The 18,556-nt window shown below is 43.0% G+C and overlaps 1 protein-coding gene across 2 annotated transcripts in view; it reads right to left on the bottom strand.

Annotated features, from left to right (window-relative positions):
• The window catches only part of ABCB11 (ATP binding cassette subfamily B member 11), a 72,090-nt gene that overhangs the window by 40,553 nt on the left and 12,981 nt on the right, over window positions 1-18,556 (bottom strand). For both annotated transcript variants that reach the window (XM_063318223.1, XM_063318224.1), the window contains 5 exons: window positions 5,522-5,609; window positions 4,026-4,159; window positions 3,031-3,202; window positions 1,984-2,108; window positions 584-758 (listed from right to left, as the gene is read on the bottom strand). In XM_063318223.1, coding sequence (XP_063174293.1) covers window positions 584-758; window positions 1,984-2,108; window positions 3,031-3,202; window positions 4,026-4,159; window positions 5,522-5,609 — 694 coding nt within the window. The remainder of the gene's footprint in view (window positions 1-583; window positions 759-1,983; window positions 2,109-3,030; window positions 3,203-4,025; window positions 4,160-5,521; window positions 5,610-18,556) is intronic.

Raw genomic sequence — 18,556 nt, 5'->3', positions numbered from 1 at the left:
CAGCTGGAAGAAAAATGCTTTGTTTCTCTCCCCAAAGGCAGCAGTGCTTTTAATGATTTACACAACATTAGAGTGGAAGCTCCTGGAAAGGGGCCACCAACAGTCGCATGTTTCACTGCAAGATTTTGCTGCAGGGTCCCACTGCTCCCAGACCCCGCTCCCCAAGAGTGAAAGTGACCTGGCTTGCTCAGGGCTTAGATCCAACCCAGCCCTGGGGGTCAGCCAAAAGGTTCTTCCACTCACCCTTTCTTATTTATGCTCTGCAGACTTCCCTTCATTTTGGCTAGTCACCAACTCCCTTTAGAAACACCGGGCACTGTGGCAGGACAAAAGGAATGGGAAAACCCACATGGATGGGTTTTCTTTTTGTAGTTTCTGTGTCCCAAGCAAATGGCTACTACACTGCTATCTACAGAGGTCAACCATCTTCTTTTTTTAAAATAATTCAGTTTACAAAATAATCACTCCAGAGTCAAAGCAAGCAGCTGGGCAGAAGGTGAAAGGCTGCTGGGGGTCACTGGCTCTCCCCATATCTAAATGACTGTTTATTCTCAAAGGAGGAAAGGCTTTAGAAAGCACTTGCCTGCAAAAGGGTGCCAGGAGAGTATTCTTCTTCCTCAAGGACAAGTTTTGAGCCATACCAGAAGGTCAGTGCATAGCACAGGAAAATGATACACCAAATGTAGCCCGTGAAAAATCCCATTATAATTCCCTTTCTAATTCCCCAATTTTGAGCAAACACCAGATTTTTGTCATATCTGTAGAAAGAACAAAAGGTATATTGAAAGAACACATTTCAAAAGAATAAGGTTGTCTCAAATGAAGGATCATTTTGCAAGTTACATTGCTGCAGAGTAAGAACTGTGATGCTTTACAGGAAGATTCCTTGTAACGTGGTGTCACAGCCCATCCTTTGCATTCCAGGAAAGGCTGGGAAAGGCCCTTGTCTAAACTCTGGTGATTTGCTGTTCAATCAGTGACTAGGTTCACACATGTGGCTAAGTCATAATGTGATCTGTTTAATTTTGGTTTAGCAGGTTGCATGAGCTCAGCCATTGTGGTTACTAACTCTTGGTTTACAACCTTATTTGTTGCACTAATTAATCAAGAAACTATGGTTAAATACCAATCGTTTAGCACTATCAGCCTTTCAAGGTAGGCCAGGTAGGAAACAGACACCGTAAGGCCACTGGAACTCTATTGTTATAGAGTAAAACAACAGAATCTTGAAAGCCTGAGAGAGATTCTCACTCCCTCCCACTTATACCAAAGAGAGTCAAGACAGGGCAGTCCTGAGTTTCTTCTACACCCCCTCCTGTCTTTCTGGGATAAGCTGATGTTTCTCTAATGACTGTTGCACTCTTCAAGGCTGTCTCTATGTTCCTACATAAGCATAATGGATGAAGCAATCCACTTTGCCAAATAGTGAATTAACTGAACCAAGGGACTGATTTAGATTAAGGCCACTTTCTAGGTCTCCATCCCACAAGCTTAACTCTTGCTTTGAATGAATACTGAAAATGCCAGAGTAAGACGTTTTGTCTCCCCCTGAGGCAAAGCACAAGATGGTTCCCTGCTTGCTCCATATAAGCTAAACAGATTTTTATACTGGCAACAAAAGAGTGATCACCATCACATCTGATGCTAGCCTAATTACATAAAGAGGAAGCTGTCTGACAGGCAGCACATGCTCACCCTATCTAATACTAGGCCAGCATTACAATATTGCTGGTTTAACCAAAGTAGCTAAATCTGAGGAAACTCTTATGGCATCCCTACCATTTCATGCATCTGGCACAAGCTAGAGTAAAAATAGAACATCTCCCTAGACATACAGTAGCTTAAGTCTATTTATGCAAGAAAGAGCTTGCTTTCAATTGTCACAATAAGTTAATATTCATCTTTAGCACTTAAGCAATCATGGTCTGTTTCAATTCAGCTGGCTTGTTTAGTGCTCTGAAGCAACCTTGATATATAACCAACCTTTCAACTTCTTTCCTTTCCCCCCCAAAAGCAGCCACGGTTCGGATCGATGAGAGCACTTCATCAGCGATGGCACCAGCTTTTGCATAAGCCTTTAACTCTAGACCTGTGAACTTTGCCACAGACTTCAACAACAAAAACAAAAGTCAGAAGAATGAATATGACAGAAAGGCTCTTCTTAAAGCTTGGTGTTGTATAGGGCAAAGTCTAATTCAGTGTTTTTCAAACTTGGCCAACTTTAAGATGTGTGGACTTCAACTCCCATTCTGGGAGTTTTTGAAGTGGCCAAGTTTGAAAAAAACACTGATCTAACTAATTACCTAGTTAGTTAATGAAACTGGACTCGTGAGCAGGTCAGCACAATATTTTGTGCCTATGGGGAACCTGCTTGTTAGGAAGGCTTTCTCAGCCTTCTTGCTTTGCACAGGTTTCTATGTAGGCACAGCTGAGATGGGTTAAAGGCTTGCCTGCACAGGGACAAAATCCAAAGAGATGACCACATTGATTAAACAAAAACACTGACTCTTTTAGTCAAGCAACAAAGAGTCATGAGATTCTTAAAGGTGACCCAATGCTGGGTGGTATAAGCTGTCATACGTCAGAGCTCTCTCCTTCAGTTGCATGACAGAAAAGAAAATGCTGGTGTGTGTATGCATATGGAAGCCAGTTTGGTGTCATGGTTAAGGCACCAGGCTAGAAACTGGGAGACGGTGAGTTCTAGTCCTGCCTTAGGCACAAAGCCAGCTGAGTGACCTTGGCCAGTCCCTCCCTCTCAGCCCTAGGACAAAGGCAGTGGCAAACCCATGGTTCCCTGAGGTGCCCCACCTATTGGTTCCTATAAGGAACAACAGAAAATACTGCTGGGAAATTATGTCAAATAAATGACAGCTAGACTTACTTTTTTTTAAAAAAGAAAAAGCAGTAGTAAATGGTTTGATGGAGTGTTACAAAGGCACTTCCTGAACTGGTCAACAATTTGAAAATCCTGCCCCAATCCCCCCTAAATGACTTCAGAAACCTTTCAATATGAAGGACATTCTTCCGTACCAGGCCAATGATGCCAGCTCCGATCCCAATTAGGGGACTGACTGCAATAATAACTAAGGTCAGCTTCCAGCCTCTGACAAATCCTAGCAGGAATCCACAAACAAAGGTGGTGAAGCGCTGGATAAAGATTGCTACTTGATCAGCAATAGCATCATTTATTTTATTAATGTCACTGTGGAGAACAAGAAAAGTTGAAGCAGAAGATACATTTTGCCTTCATTACAATTCCCAATGTGCATGAAAAATATCACTCCTCTCTACACTGGGGAAATGTTGAGGAGAATGATTTATTATGGTAGTTATTCATTTGATCACTCTTTCATCTAGGGAGTTTACTTCCCACACGTAAGATTAAACTTAAACTCAGTGCAGGCCGAGGTCCCATATTTCTAAGTATCTTGCTCTGCTGGAACATCCCTTCCAAGATTCTACACATTATGAAATGGGGGCTTCTATTTTTTCTTCTTCCCCCACTGTGGCTGAGGATTGGTTGGGCCCTCTTTCAGAGATTCTGCTTAGCAAGGACAAGATGGGGAAAACAAAATTTGCATGGATGCTCATCAAGCACTGATAGCTTGTGAAAAATGCCTGGCCAGATGGACTTTCCTCAGATACATTTGTCCATCTAGAAAAATGACTAAGTGCCATCTTTATCTTCTTAGCTGCGTGTGATCCAACCATCTTCCGCCAGGTCTGTGGCTGCCTCTGTCTTCATTACTATATTGACCTCTCAACACCCCCACAAAATATCGGCTCTTGTGTGGCAAGAAACAGGGCCTCTCAAGCAGGCGGGTAATGGTAGGGCTGGCCCTGCCAGCAGCAGCTTCGTAGAGCCATTTGCAGGCCTACCATGGACAACAGTCATGGCAGCCCAGTGGACAAGTTGGCATAGCTGAGAATCAAGCTGGTAGGAACCCCTTATTAAACGCTCACTGGCTTTCCAGAGACTGTTTATTGACATGTAATCACATCAGTGGCTATCTCGAACTACTCACTCAGAAATTCGGGTATTGAGTTCCCCCACTGATGTACAATCAAACCAGCCTATGTCCATCCTCATTATTTTCCTGAAATAGGCTTTGCGGATGTGTTGTGTCTGATGAGCAGCTGAGATTACCCATAAGCAGATCTTAGAAAGGGTGTGGGGAGAGAAATGGAGAAGGAAAAAGCACAATTAGCAGAAAACTAACCTTTCCTCGATTACTAAAACACAGTGCCAAACTGACGGTACAGTCAGCTACATGGTAAACAGTCTAATTCCCAGTACCCTTAGCACTGATTTGATGCCTTCCACTATCATCATCTTGCACACCCTTAAAAAAAAAGAAGCAAACATCTCCTTTCTTTAGGTGAAACTGTCAGGCAGAGTTATACTTAGGACATTAGTGGAACTGCTTCGTTATAATAATTAAGCATGGAAAATGTTAGTCATAAAGATCATGTTGCACTGGTACTATTAATGGGATAATACCTGATCACTGTCCTGCCTTTTGTAAGAACGTAGTTGCCAAATGTTCTATCTCTAAGGAACCTCTTCCACATCAGATTAGCTGTGAGAGGACCACTGCACATAGCAGAGGATTCTGAAAAAGACTCTGCATTAAGCTGTCCAAATGATTGGGCTTCCTCATGTGAATTGAGCATATAATCTAGAATGTAGCAACACTCATCAGTAGCATCAAAGGGGAAGAGGGACAATGGTACACAAACTTATTTTTCAGAGACTCTGATCTGCAGTTTTGGCACTAGAATATTAAGAAGAACCTAGCTGGAAATTCTAGGCATAGTAGACACGATCCCAGCAACAACAACACAAGTTATGAGGAATGGGAAAAGTGGGGGAACCTGAGACCAGGCCTTTTTAAACCTCAGCTGTAGAAATCCATCCCATCTCTGATTACTCAGGTATAGGCTATAGCATTTTTCTTTCCTCCATCAGCTTATTCCTTTTGACTTTGGCTTTTCTTCAACTGAATAGATAGATTACACATTATTTTGAAGGGTTTTGGCTTTCAGATGGATCCCTGTGTTTCATAAAGAAATCAATGCCTACTCAGTTCCTTCAGCCCAAAAGTCAGTATTAGTTCCAAGGCAGTACAAAGATTGGTCTCAGATCAAGAAGACACATAGCTCCTATTTCTGTAATGGCCAATTATTCTATCCACATATACAGTATGTCCATGTATGTAAGAAGTGGGGGGAAAGGAAGGCTACCTGTTAATGCACAATACTTTGCATGATTGGACTTTGATTAGTATTTCCTATTATTTAACATGTATGCAAATCAACAATGACATAAGAATTGTCTGTTTCAGGAACCTATGGTAGAAAAATGGCTTATATGATATGGAAAGTGTTACTGATTTCCAAATCAATTATGTTTATAGGAGCTTGAATTGTCACTTAATATACATGAACCTTGGCTGTTAAATAACTGACTTCTTTTCTGTTCTGGGGTGGGGGTTGAGGGACTAGAGGAAAAAATACTGACTTGGAGGTATCCAAGCACGAGAACAGCACAGCCAATTCCTGCATAGAAACTTGCAAAATAGATCATTTGACTTTCAATATCCAGCAACCTATAAAAAAAAAAGAAAGAAAAATTAATCAGGGTTGAAACATCTTCTCAAGAGTCAAGTCTTAGGAAAGGCCCATATTATTTTGGGGTAATGGGACTGCTTAAATGAATTTATGCAAAGGATATAATTGTAGAATCCAAAGGTTTATGATTTCAGTGAATCAATTTAAGTATGTGGGCTAAATTGGCTGAGCAAATAGCATAGCAACTGGAATGGTCTTACAACCAATTCACTGCAACGTTCCCATGATTGTTCTGTTGCTCAGTGATCAGGCATGGCTCCAGAGAAGACAGAATGATTCATAGCACAAGCACAGAATGAAAACATAAAATGACATTAGTCGACAGATAGTCTGACAAAATGGATCCATAGATTACCTGTTTCTATAACTCAGTACCAGCACTGAAGGATGAGTTATTCAATAAGAGCAAAGCAGGAAAGATGATCAGAATAAAAAATGCTCTAATTTCAAACAGCTACACTGGCAAGGATGCTCTTTAATGCCAAATATCCATAAACATGCATTACCTATATGCATTAAAATATGCCACTGATTGCATTGTAAGAGCAGACACTTCCCTAAGGCTACAGAAAATTTATATATTCCTGAATTTCAGATCTTCATAGGATGATGGCAGTAGAAGTGGCTCTGTTTTAAGCAGTTACAGTTTCAGGAATTAGAACAACAGTTCTGATTTCCCTAACAAATTAAAGGCCTGCATTTGCATATATTCAATAAGGTTGATTCCTTGTATGTACTTTATACTATGCCCTTTCCTCTGCCTGCCTGCATCACAAATGCTTATACCTGTGGGCATCAAGAAGGACGGAAGATGCTTCAGAGTAAGCACTGTGACATGAGAACTTGCGGATCAATATGCAGTTAAGTAATGCACCCAAGTACTAATGCAAGTAAACTTCATTTTAACAGTCTTATGCGTAAATCTGTTGTGATTAGATTCACATTAAACATTTGTGATTCAGAAGGGTATGACTCTGTTCCACGCTGTGATTCAAGCCCTATTAACCTACTTCAAGGTTCTATTTTAAAAAATAGTCCACTGACAATAATTGTAAAAACAGCATCATTTCAATTTTTGTCAGGATAAGATGAACACATGGGCCATGAAGAAATACAACAAATACAGCTCAGCCTAAGCATGAGCAATATCATTTCATTTCATTGGTACCCTGGCATAGCATTACCTATCATTCCACTTTGCAGAGCAACTAAAACAAATTTGCAGGTCTTACGTTAGTGAAGGCTGCAGACCTGTAATTGCAAAGGTACAGCAGACATAGCATGGCAGACTTAACATCAACAACACTTTGTTATTATCAGAAGAAACAAAACAAACTCACAGCTCAGTCTTACAGAAATCCAAGCACTCTTAAGAAGCCACTTGATGTATATTAACCTATTATCCACTATCCTACAAACACCATAAACTCCAGCCTTACTTAAGCTCTGATTCCAAAACACAAAGCAATTTGTTCTCTTTTCTTTCCACATCCCATTTGTTATACTTTCTCTACTGCTCTTTCAGGCTACAGGGACACAAACATCTTCCACCTATTCAAACAGTGGGATATTTAAACATAAGGGAAGGAAGAGGGGAGATTCTCCTCTCCCAAATCCACCTTGATTCTGGCTCTTTGTTCAGACAACACTGGCTTTGGCATCTTCTCAGCAACATCTACAGGTACTGCAATAGGCTGGTCATTTGCATACAGAGGAGGAGGGGCTTCATATTGGTTCCCCAAAGCTCCAGGGTCAATAAAGGCTCTGCTGCTATGCTAAAAATTTGAGACTGGCCAAACGTTTCCCACTGAATATGTTACTCCCAAAGGAAGTACAGTAGTCCTCATTTGGTGACCATAATTGGACCAGCAACTTGGTCATTAAGCAAAGCAATCGCTAAGTAAGACCGTGACTGTGCTTATGATCTTACTTCAGCTTTCCTTTGCTTTACAGACCTGCAAAAGTCATAAATGCTAGGATTGGTCGTAAAGTTACTTTTTCATCACCATTGTAACTGTGAAAGGTCACTAAACAAGGACTACCTGTAAAGTAAACTGGTAGCGTCTGGCCTAATCATATGTTTTTTATAACCTTTATTCCCAGAAAGACTAAGACATAACCATGGGGCCAGTCCTAACATGACCCATTTTCTCAGAATCCTAAAAGTAACAGAACAAAATTAGCTTAAACTGATGTCATACACATCCTATTATTTCTAGATTTTTTTTTCTTAATCTATTCAGTTGTGTTCAGTTCTGGGAAACTGCCTGGACAAGTCCCTGCGGTTTTCTTGGTAAAGTTTTTGCAGAAGTGGTGATCCCTTACCCACTATACCAAACTGGCTTTGAGATTGTTCCCAGATCCTATTAAAGAATGTCAACTTTCTCCCAGTCCAGACCTCCAGCAAAATGAAACACAGGGAGTATTTAATAATAATTACAGTACAGGTTTTTATGCAGAAAAAAATGAATTACCCATACACAGTAAATAGATACCATTTATAAATCTAAAAAACAGCCATTTCATAGCAACTCTAAAACTAAAAAAATTATGCAACAAACTTTGTAAACAAAAATGAACAAATTCCTTCATTTTTCCTAGGAGTAATTAAAAATCCTAATAAAACACTCTATCTTACTTATCCCACCTTGATACTCTCCCAGCCATTCTTCACAGTTACAGGGAGCCAAGCAACTGTCTTACTATTTCTACAAGAGGCAGAACAAGGTGACTATGAAGTAAAAACAAGGGAAAACATGCATGCTGCATGTTCCCCCAAAGCTCCATCTTGGACCTTGGCCTGTCCTTCTTTCTGGAAACAGGGACCCAAGCATCTTCCCAGCAACCTCTCCTGGAGATGCAACAGGCTGCTCATTTGCATACATGGGAAAGGTATGGTTCTCTCAAAGCCCCCTCTTGATGGGGCCTGTCTTGTGCAAATCAGCCATTGACACATTTCAATTTAAGACATGACATTTGAAGGAGGCGGCATGTTTTGAGTCTTGAGGGCAAAATGATTTCGTATGGGGTAGTTCAGGATTTTAATTTCAGAAAACCCTTTGTTTGGGCTGCTTCATTTTTTGGCAGCATGAGATAACAATGTTAGCCAAGGCCCCCATTCCCAGAAAGGTAAAACACATTTAGGACCTGCTGTAACATTAAACTATGATCTTGTTTTCTCAAGGAATAAAAAAAAGTAAAGAGAATAACCTGACAACCAAATCACCCCTTTTTCTCAGATCAAATACAGCTTTTCTCTATTCAACTCCTAACCCATCAATAAAACAACCACACTACACTGAATCAACCCATTCTATCTCCTAAAACAAAAAATCTATAAAACTTAAGAATTAAAAGACATTCTTACATTATTTATTTTCTGTTGTACCTTGTTACTTTCTTTGATGTCCTTATAGGCTACAGTGAGTATAGTGTTTTCCCACCCACCCCAGAACAGGTTGCTCATTTGCATATGGAAGAGGGACCAGTTAAGACTTTTCTCCGTATTTGTCCACTGGCTGTTGGGAAGAAGTTGCTTTGGTTTTTGGCAGAATGGGCTGAAAATCAAACCCTATTTAATGGAATTTAACCCTGGCAAGTTTCAACTGGATACTTCAATGGTTTTATCATGATCATTTTTTGGAAACATCTTTTTCAAAATTAAAAAGAAACAAACAGCCTCCCCATTGCCTAGCTATAGAGAAGCTGGCTGAATTCCACAAAACAGGGACAACTCCAATTTAAAAATGCAGGTTTTCCAAAACTGTTTTCAGCAAGGTCTTTTGTCTTGCTTTGCTGGGATTCCAGGCTTGGTGTGACCAACGCAGCACAATCCTGAGTTCCCCTTCTGGGGGCATCTGCTTTGCAGCCTCACTTCACGCAGCATTCTGGGGCACCAAGAGGGTGGGTGTAGCGGGTGGGCAAGCCTGCCTCCTCCATCACAGGCTTTGGTGGGCTGCCAGGCTGAGCGGCTTCTAAGCAGGACTCAGAACAACAGCCACGGATGTGCCTCGTGGGGTGCCGGAGTTTTGCTGCACCTCATCAGTGGGCCTTTCTGGAGTGCTGGATGGTCCATATAGCTGGCCATGCAATACATTAGGCAGCTGGCAGAGAGAGCAGGACAGCTGGCTTGGTGAGATACAATGGCAGAGGAACAGGAAGGAGAAAGAACCATTCTTAGTAGCCTTTCCAGCCCCTTTTGTTGTTGTTGTTCAGTCATTAAGTCGTGTCCGACTCTTTGTGACCCCATGGACCATAGCACGCCAGGCCTTCCTGTCCTCCGCTGTCTCCTGGAGTTTGCTCAAATTCATGTTCATTGCGCCGGTGATGCTATCTAGCCATCTCATCCTCTGCCGTCCCCTTCTCCTTTTGCCTTCAGTCTTTCCCAGCATCAGGGTCTTTTCCAGTGAGTCCTCTCTTTGCATTAGGTGGCCAAAGTATTTGAGCTTCAGCTTCAGTATCTGTCCGTCCAATGAGCAGTCAGGGTTGATTTCCTGTAGGATTGATTTGACCTCCTTCCAGTCCAAGGAGTCTTCTCCAGCACCACAGTTCCCCTTCCCCTTCCCCATTTTAAAAGCAGGAAGCATTTGGAGCAGCGCCTGCCAGTGTTAGCTGGGCAGCCATTTGCTCACCAGTAAGAGACTTCAGTGCAACCTGCCCCCCTCATGCAGAGCTTAAAAATGAAGCAGGACCCAAGAGGGCACACAGCAAGCTGATTAAAGCAGTGCTGTTCTTCTGACATGTGTGTTGTGGCAAAATGGCAAAAGCAGGAGCAGCCTGGGGATGTCCGTGGGGAAAGGCAAAACAGGTCAAGACGGCCACAGCAACAGTGCAGTCAAAACCCCACCCCTTCTGTACATGCATCAACATCACGCACACCCATGAAGGGACGGGGCTTCGGTCACAACTGCCATCTGGACCTTTTTGAGATCTCCCCACGCCCACTCTGATGTTGCTCAATGCTGTTAGCAATGTTCTATTTTTGTGATTTAAAGGGATGCCCTCTGAGAGGGTTTTGTCCCTCTATAAGCAGAGCTGGGCAGTCTAACACAAGTGCCAACCTCTCAGAGGTAGGAGAGTGTGCCAAGGTGGTGCCTGTTTTGGTAGAAAGCTAACACAGAGCAAAAATACCCCTGGATCAGAGTTCAAAGACCGTGTCAACTTGGAGCATGAACAAAAAGGTATATTTGGTTCAGGGTTGAAAGACTGTGCCAATATGGAGCAGGATTTGGGCAGGTGAGAGCTAGCCCAGAAATAAAAGGGCCTTTGATTCAGAACTGAACACCTGTATCAGAAGGGAGCAGAGCTTGGCAGGCAGTTGGCTGGCAGAGAGGGGAGGCTGGCACAGAGGGGCCAGACCAATGACACCCGAAGGGGCTGGCTGGATGGCAGAGGGATTGTAACCCTGCCTCCGCTTCTGCAGACAGACCTAATGAGAGTTCTGCCCTATTATTTTCCAAAGGAATAATACAAACTTTAGAAGTCTGGCTTGAGTAAAATAAATATTTACACCAGGTGTGTCCAACCCGCAGCCCTGAACGGCTAGTAATGTAAACTTTTAACATTATTTTGCAATTTTTTTCAAACCACTGGTGCCTATTGTTGGAATTGCTGCTCCCACCGCTGCTGCTTGGGAGCGAGAGCCAAGCGCAGCCCGAAAGTGGGAGAAAAAAAGAAAAGGAGGGGAAAAAGAAGGAAGGAAAAAGGGGTGGAAAGCGAAAACAAGAAGCAGAGAGAGTGGAGCACAGAGGAAGCTGCTTCCCGGCGGGAGCAGGGGAGGGAAAGAAAGGCCGACAGTGGACAGCTGAGCCTCCTCCCCCGGTAGGGAGCTGCTGCTGCTGCTGCTGCTCCTCCTCCTCCTGCGTGCACAAGGTGCCACCGAGCGAGCAGAGGGAACAGGAAAGCGGGTGTGCAGGCGTGGGGCAGGCGGAGCGCGTGCCCTCCCTCCTTCCCTCCCCGGCCGCCGGGAGGGAGCGTGCACGGCTGCGGCGACGGCCCCTTGAGCCAGCGCCTGCCGTGCTGCACCGCCTCGCCCCGCACGCCCGTCCTTGGAGAGAGGCAGCCTTCGCCCACTGCGTGGCTTGCAGGGCACATGGGGGGGGGGCTGCATCAGGACAGTGGGAGCTGCGGTCCCGTGCATCGGGAGGCAGGGACTCAAGCGTTTTTTTGGGACGCTGCTGAGTTTGGCGGGGGAGGGGGCAGGAGAAGGTGGGGGGTCTGGGGGTGGATTAAATGGCACAGTCCTGGCTTATATTTCAAACCTGAAAGGCAAAAGGCAAAACTGAAGTACTCTGGCCACATAATGAGAAGACAGGATACTCTGGAGAGGATGCTGATGCTGGGGAAAGTGGAAGGCAAAAGGAAGAGGGGCCGACCAAGGGCAAGATGGATGGATGATATTCTAGAGGTGACGGACTCGTCCCTGGGGGAGCTGGGGGTGTTGACGACCAACAGGAAGCTCTGGCGTGGGCTGGTCCATGAAGTCACCAGGAGTCGGAAGCGACTGAACGAATAAACAACAAACCCAAACCCGGCTTATATATTTTACGTGTGGCCCAAGACAATTCCTCTTCATTTCATGTGGCCCAGGAAAGCTAAAAGGTTGGACAGTCATGATTTACACCCTGAGTAAAATAAACATTTACTGCCTGACCTAATGTGTGTTGTTCAGAAAGGAACAAGACACACTTGTGTGACATGCTTACTATTTAGTCACAGTTTGCTGTTCCAAGAACAGTTTAAACAACGGTTGCTACTCTTAGACCCTCTTTCACCTATTAGAAAGGTCAGCATCTTCCAGAGTTCTTTAAGACTAATCATTTATTCAACCAAAAGAATGCAACTAAAAAAAAATTGTTCATGTCTCTCTTTTGATAGTCTCCAGGGAGTCTTTCCGTTATAGTGGCCACTGCAGTTACTTCTACAAGAGCTGAATCTGGCAAACCATACAAATACAGATAGCAACAGCTCAGTAATTTTCTACCAAAGCCCCATCTTGGTACTTTCCCACCCCTCTTTTTGGGCAACAGGCAATTCTACAGGAGCTAAGAGAGGCTGGTCATTTGCATAGTGAGGAAAGAAGTGGTTACGGTATATTCTTTTGCCCAAAACCCATCTTGACTAGGCCCATGCGAATCAAACTAGATTTAACTGAAACTGAACAGGAAATGTTTCCTTCTGCGTATGTAATTCAAGAGACAAGGGCTAACCAAATTGGTTTGAGAGTGTCAGCCTTCCCAGGCAGACCAGACAGGAAACACGACCAGATGAGCTAATTCTACTTTATTGTAAGGCTACGTTAACAGAATCTTGCAAGTCGGAAAGTACAAATCTCCCACCGTCTCTTTTACAGCCTGGGGAGCTAGGGAGGGTCCCTTCTGAGCCTCTTTCTCCGCCCATTATGCAGCTGTAGGCTATGCCCTCCCTTATCTGATGGTTCCCTAGGCAGCATCTCTTCCCATCCTCCATATTTCTCACATACCTTTATGGAGTGGCTTCAAAATTTGACTGAAAGAAAATAGGGAAATTCTTTCCAACCCCTTAATGGGAGCCCCTCTTTAGGTCACATGATCAGAAGGAACAGGGAGGGGCTTAGAATGGAGTTGCTGGCGACATTCCAAGCCCCTGCTGCAAGGCTTCTCCCACAGGGAAGCACAGGGGGATTTTTCCCTCCAGAGGCCCCTGGCTGGATCCACCTCCAATCTTCTTTTTACTGGCTTCTCCCTATGGCAAAGTGGGTCTGGCTCTGTCTTGGACAGCTATCTCGTGGTCAGACAGACCCCTGACTTCTTTTAATAATTTCTTTCCAACGTTCTGTTAAGTTGGAAAGAATAAAACCAATGGGAATAAAACATTAGTCACAGCCCTTATTTCTAGAAACAGGAAAACAAAGGGGCCTGTTCCTACATTAGCCCTGTGCCCTTATTTCCAACATGAATGCAACTAACTTATGGAGCTTGGCCTGCTAAAGTCATGCTCTCTTGTTTGTGTAACATCATCTTTGACTTTTATGCCCATAATAAATTAGTAATATCTGCCCTGTTGTAATTTCTGCTTCCTCATTGCAAATGAACTCATGCAGCTTACAACCACTCCTTCAAAAAGGAAAACTTGAACTTAAACCACCTCAGAAAGTTACAACAAGTCAAAACACAAATTCAGAAAAAGTTAGCTGTTAATTTTCAAAGCTCCCTCTTCATCCTTTTCCAGCTGTTCTTTCAGGCTACAGTGACTCCAGCATCTTCTCAAATACCTGTACTAAAAGCAGAACAAGGTATGTATTTGAATCAAGGGAAGGAAGAGGAGAGGTTCTCCTATTCCAAATCCACTTTGATTCTTCCAAGCTCTTCGTTCAGATAACACTGGCTTTAGCATCTTCTAGCAAATTCTACGAGTGGTGCAATAGGCTGGTCATTTGCATTCAGAGGAGGGAGAGGTTAACAGTTTGCCCCAAACCCCAGGCTCATTAAAGCCTCTGCAAATCAGATGAGATTCACTTCTTGTTGAAGATCCCAAATCCAAAGACAGCGGGTTTCTATTTGCACTTGCGATTCAAAGGGGGGGGGGGATCATCAAAATGGCTTCAGCTGCTCCACTTTTGGGTGGATAAGATGAAATTTAGGCATCACAGAAAGAGTGAAACAAACATCGGGACCTGGTCTGAATGTTAGCCCTTGGCCCTTATTTCCATAATGGAAACAGCAAATACTTGGGGCTTAGCTTAATAGTAGACATGGACCTTTTTCCACACAGAAGGTACTTTTTTTAGTGCCTACACAGAAGGTACTTTTTTTAGTGCCTTCAAGTCTGTCTTGCTCGAGTCACTGCAGCTTTCTTGACAAGATTTTAGAAGTGGCTCACCATTGCTTTCTTCCACCATTGCTTTCTTCTTAGGGCTGAGAAAGATGAGCTGGCCTAAAGCCACCCACCAGGCAGCTTCTGATTTCTAGCCAGGGGCCTTGAGCACTACACCAAACACACTCTTCATTTATTTATTTATTTATTTCCCCCCAAAACAGAAAGTATCAAGATGTAATCTCACCACACACTGTTCATACACAATAATCCAAATGAAAAGCATAAACAATTTACAAACAAAACACACCCATATGCCAAAAGAAGTAAACTGGAAAGTATTGCTAGACAAAAACTTTCTATAAAGCCACATGTAGTAAAATCAAATTCTTTGTAGTTCTTATACATTAAACTATCACTGTTACATCCTTGCCACCCTTTCAGGCTATAGGGAGCCAAGCATTTTCCTTGCCATGTGTACAAGAGGCATGATGAAAAAGAATTAGAAGTTCCTTTAGAAGTTCCATCTTGGTATTTCCTCCATTTTTTCAGGCAATAGGAATTCAGGTATCTTCCCAGCAACCTCTTCCTCCTGTGTATGCAAATGAGTATTTGCATGCAGAGGGAGAGGTTAACCAAACCTCTTTCTGATTAAATCTCATTCCCAGAGATCGAGTCTAGATTCGATTGCAATCAAAGGTCTGAATGCAAGTTTCCATCCTTGTCTGCAATTCAGAGAGAATTCAATTTCAATTCAAGTTGCTCCAAGAATCAGTTTGACAAAATAGTTGTCCCAAGGCTGACATAGGGCAGCACTGAACTGCCTGCAACTGCTTCAATCTCAGATTTAGGGAGATTGGGATGAAACTGTTAACCACAACATCTGCCTTTCCTCAGAAAAGAGCAAAACCCGAAGTCTGGGGCCTGCTCTAATGTAATCTATGGCTCCTTTTTCCATGTGGAGTATGCAAAAGAATTGGGGTCAAAGCTCGCATCAGCCAAGGCCCCTTATTTGCTAAAAGAAGAAAAAATGTATGTGGGAACTAATTTATTATTAGTCACATCCTGTTATTTGCAGAAGGAATAAAATGAACTGCAGAGTTTGACATATTATTGACTGAAGATATTAATCAAATATTAACAATCTCTTACAAACATCTTCAAGCCCTCATTCAAGTAATTTCCATAAAAGCTGGCATAACTAGGCTACTTTAGAATAGAAAAAAAATCACAATCTTTGACCCCAACCTTTATGTCAATGCTCTCCTAAGCTTCCTTTTAGGCAACAGTGACCTCCAACCTTCTCTACCATCTTTATAGAAGGAAAAACAGGCTAGTTGTCTGTATGCATATACAAATAGACATCCCACGAGACATCAAAGTATTTTTCTCCCAAAATGCCATCTTGACATTTTCTCAGCCATTATTTCAGGCAACAGTCAACCAAATTATTTTCCACCCTTCAACACTTGCAGAGAGAGAAAGAGGTCACCAGTCTTCTCCCAAAGCTCGGCCTTGACTAGCTCTGTGCAAATCAGCTTGACTCGGTTCAGACTGAAGATCTGAGATTCAAAAATGTCACGTCTTAATTTAAACTAGCAATAAAAGATTCCAGGGCAAACCTGCTCAATTTGCTTCAAGACTCGTTAAAAAAAAAAAAGCATCTGTAAGTTGCAATTAGGAAACAGCCAAAAGCTTGCAGCTGCTTCAGTTTAGGGCAGAATGGAATGTAAACAGCAGGAATGATAGATTCTGTGTTAGGGTGTTAACTCTGCTTGGTTTAAGATGGATCTCTTCAAGGGTTTTATTGCAATACGTTTCTCCTTCAGCTTTTTTAAGGCAGCAATAGCAGGGATAAGGAAAAGACAATACAATGGCCTTCACATTGTCTAGCTGTAATGGGCTGTGTGAGTAACCTTGAGAGACAGGAGGAAGAGATGCCACCTAGACAATGGTCTGATAAAATTTGAGTCCAAAGCAGGAATGTAATTTGACAAAGCATCCCAGAGTTGACACTCCCTAATTCTCTGGAATGTATGGGTAGTCCTCAACTTACAACCACAACTGGGACCAGAATTTCTATTGCAAGTCATTGCGGTTGTAAGTCGAGTCACCATGTGACTGAACCCAATTTTATGACCATTTTACGTGAATCATGGGCTGTTAAGCAAATCACCACAGTTGTTAAGTGAATCTAGCTTCCCCAATGGATGTTTTTTGCTGGAAACTGGCAAAAAAGGTCGCAAATCACAATCACATGACTGCAGGATGTTGCAACTGGTTGTAAATGCAAGCTGGTTGCCAAGCGCCCGAATTGCAATCACGTGACCATGGGGGTGGTATGACACTCATAAGTGTGAGTACAGGTCATAAAGCACTTTTTCTGAGGCTGTCGTAACTTTGAACCATCATTAAATGAATTGTAGTAAGTCGAGGATTACTTGTAAGAGGCAGGGAGAGGAGAGGCATATTCAGACTTGCAAGACTGATGTCAGCCCTTCAAGATAATCCAGACCAAGAAACCAAAATTATGAATACTAGTCACATTTTTATTATAAGGTTACAGTAACAGAATCTTGCAAGTCTGAATGTGCCTCTCCCCTCCCTGCCTTTTATGTTCTAGAGAACTAGGGAAGGTCAACTCAGATGCTTTCTCAAATTGCATTCCTGCTTTGGAGTCCAATTTCATTTATCAGACTGTTGTCTAGGCTGCAGCTCTTCCTCAAGGTTTTTCACACAGCCTGTTACACTAGCAAAGAGACTGTCATGGGCTCCATCAAGGCAGCAAGCATCCTGCCACAATTTAAAAATGACATTTTTTTTACAGAGTTTTAAGACATTGCTTTTCCTCTGGTTTTTCCAGGATGTCAAGGTCGGCAGACCACTGAAGAATGACCACGTTGTGCAAATCCATCATGTCAGAGTTGTTGCTTACTTCTAATACTCTCTATTGGTTGTTTAGCAGAGGCTGCTGAAGAGGCTAGCTCAGTGGGATACAATGCCAGAGGAAGAGGCAGCAGGCCAAGGACAAACAGGCTAGCTCAGAATGAGTAGAATCCATAACTTTATTATCGCTAAGTCTTAAAAACAGTTCTGTAAGGCTTTAGATCAGTGCCTGCAGTTTTCAGTCATTATCCAAAGATTAAAATTGCCCCAAATCAAAATCTGATCTAAGAGCAGGGACACCCACAGGAGGTGGTTGAAAAACTCAAGATGGTGGACACAACTGCATAATTGACACCCTGCCCCTTTTTTTGTGTTTGTGACATGCACATTAAAAAGGGGTGGGGTTTGGATTGCATAGTTGTGGACATCCCTTCCAAAGAGTGTGTACTGGGCTGATCAGCCCTGAGCCCATATCCAGAGTGCCAACAGCTGAGTGGGCAGGCCCAGTGTGACATCTGATCAGCAGAAGAGAAAGCAAAGTTAAGGATTGTGGCTGACCATATTACAGAAGATGAATGAAACCCAGATTCTACTCAGCTTCTCCACATATGGAATTGAAATCGCAACACGCATAGGGTCTATAACGACCACAGCAGCACAGAGAAGCAGTGGAATCTGCAAAGCCACCCTCTGGTGTGCCAGCTGCTTTGATGCGATGGTTCAATTGCACTGCTGAATCAAATAACTCCTTTGAAGTTTTGCACAATGCAATCCACTTCATGTTTAGTCTGCCTGTTGGCTCTTGGATCCAGATGTTTTGTGATGACCAGTTTGTGCACGGTGGCTTCAGAATTTCAAGCCTAAAAGCATGCACCCTGAAGCTTAAGGCACTAGATGTATTGTTCCTACTTCTACAAAACCACTGCAAGATAACAGGAATTGAAGGGGAGGGGAAAAGTGACAGAGCAATGTTGATTTTCCTCTTTGCTTCAGGATAACCATCAAATCTTGAAAAAAGGTGATTGCAAAATGCAACGTTCTGAAATATCCCATTCAAGCCGATAGTTCTTTTAAGTTTAACACCAGTGTAGGTGCTGCAGATGAACACAAGCCCTTATCAACTCCTGAGCAAGCAGCAATATCTCCCATCTCTGGAGAAGTGTCAACATCTGTCTGAAACCTAACTGAGCTGCATGTGGTCAGACACTGTCATTCTGCATACATTAATTTCTCTGATAACAGAGTA

Source organism: Candoia aspera, chromosome 1 (genome assembly GCF_035149785.1).
Source record: "Candoia aspera isolate rCanAsp1 chromosome 1, rCanAsp1.hap2, whole genome shotgun sequence".
NCBI classification, from domain to species: Eukaryota; Metazoa; Chordata; class Lepidosauria; order Squamata; family Boidae; genus Candoia; species Candoia aspera.
Note: the sequence above shows the minus strand (reverse complement) of the source record. Positions and strands in the feature narration are given on the sequence as shown.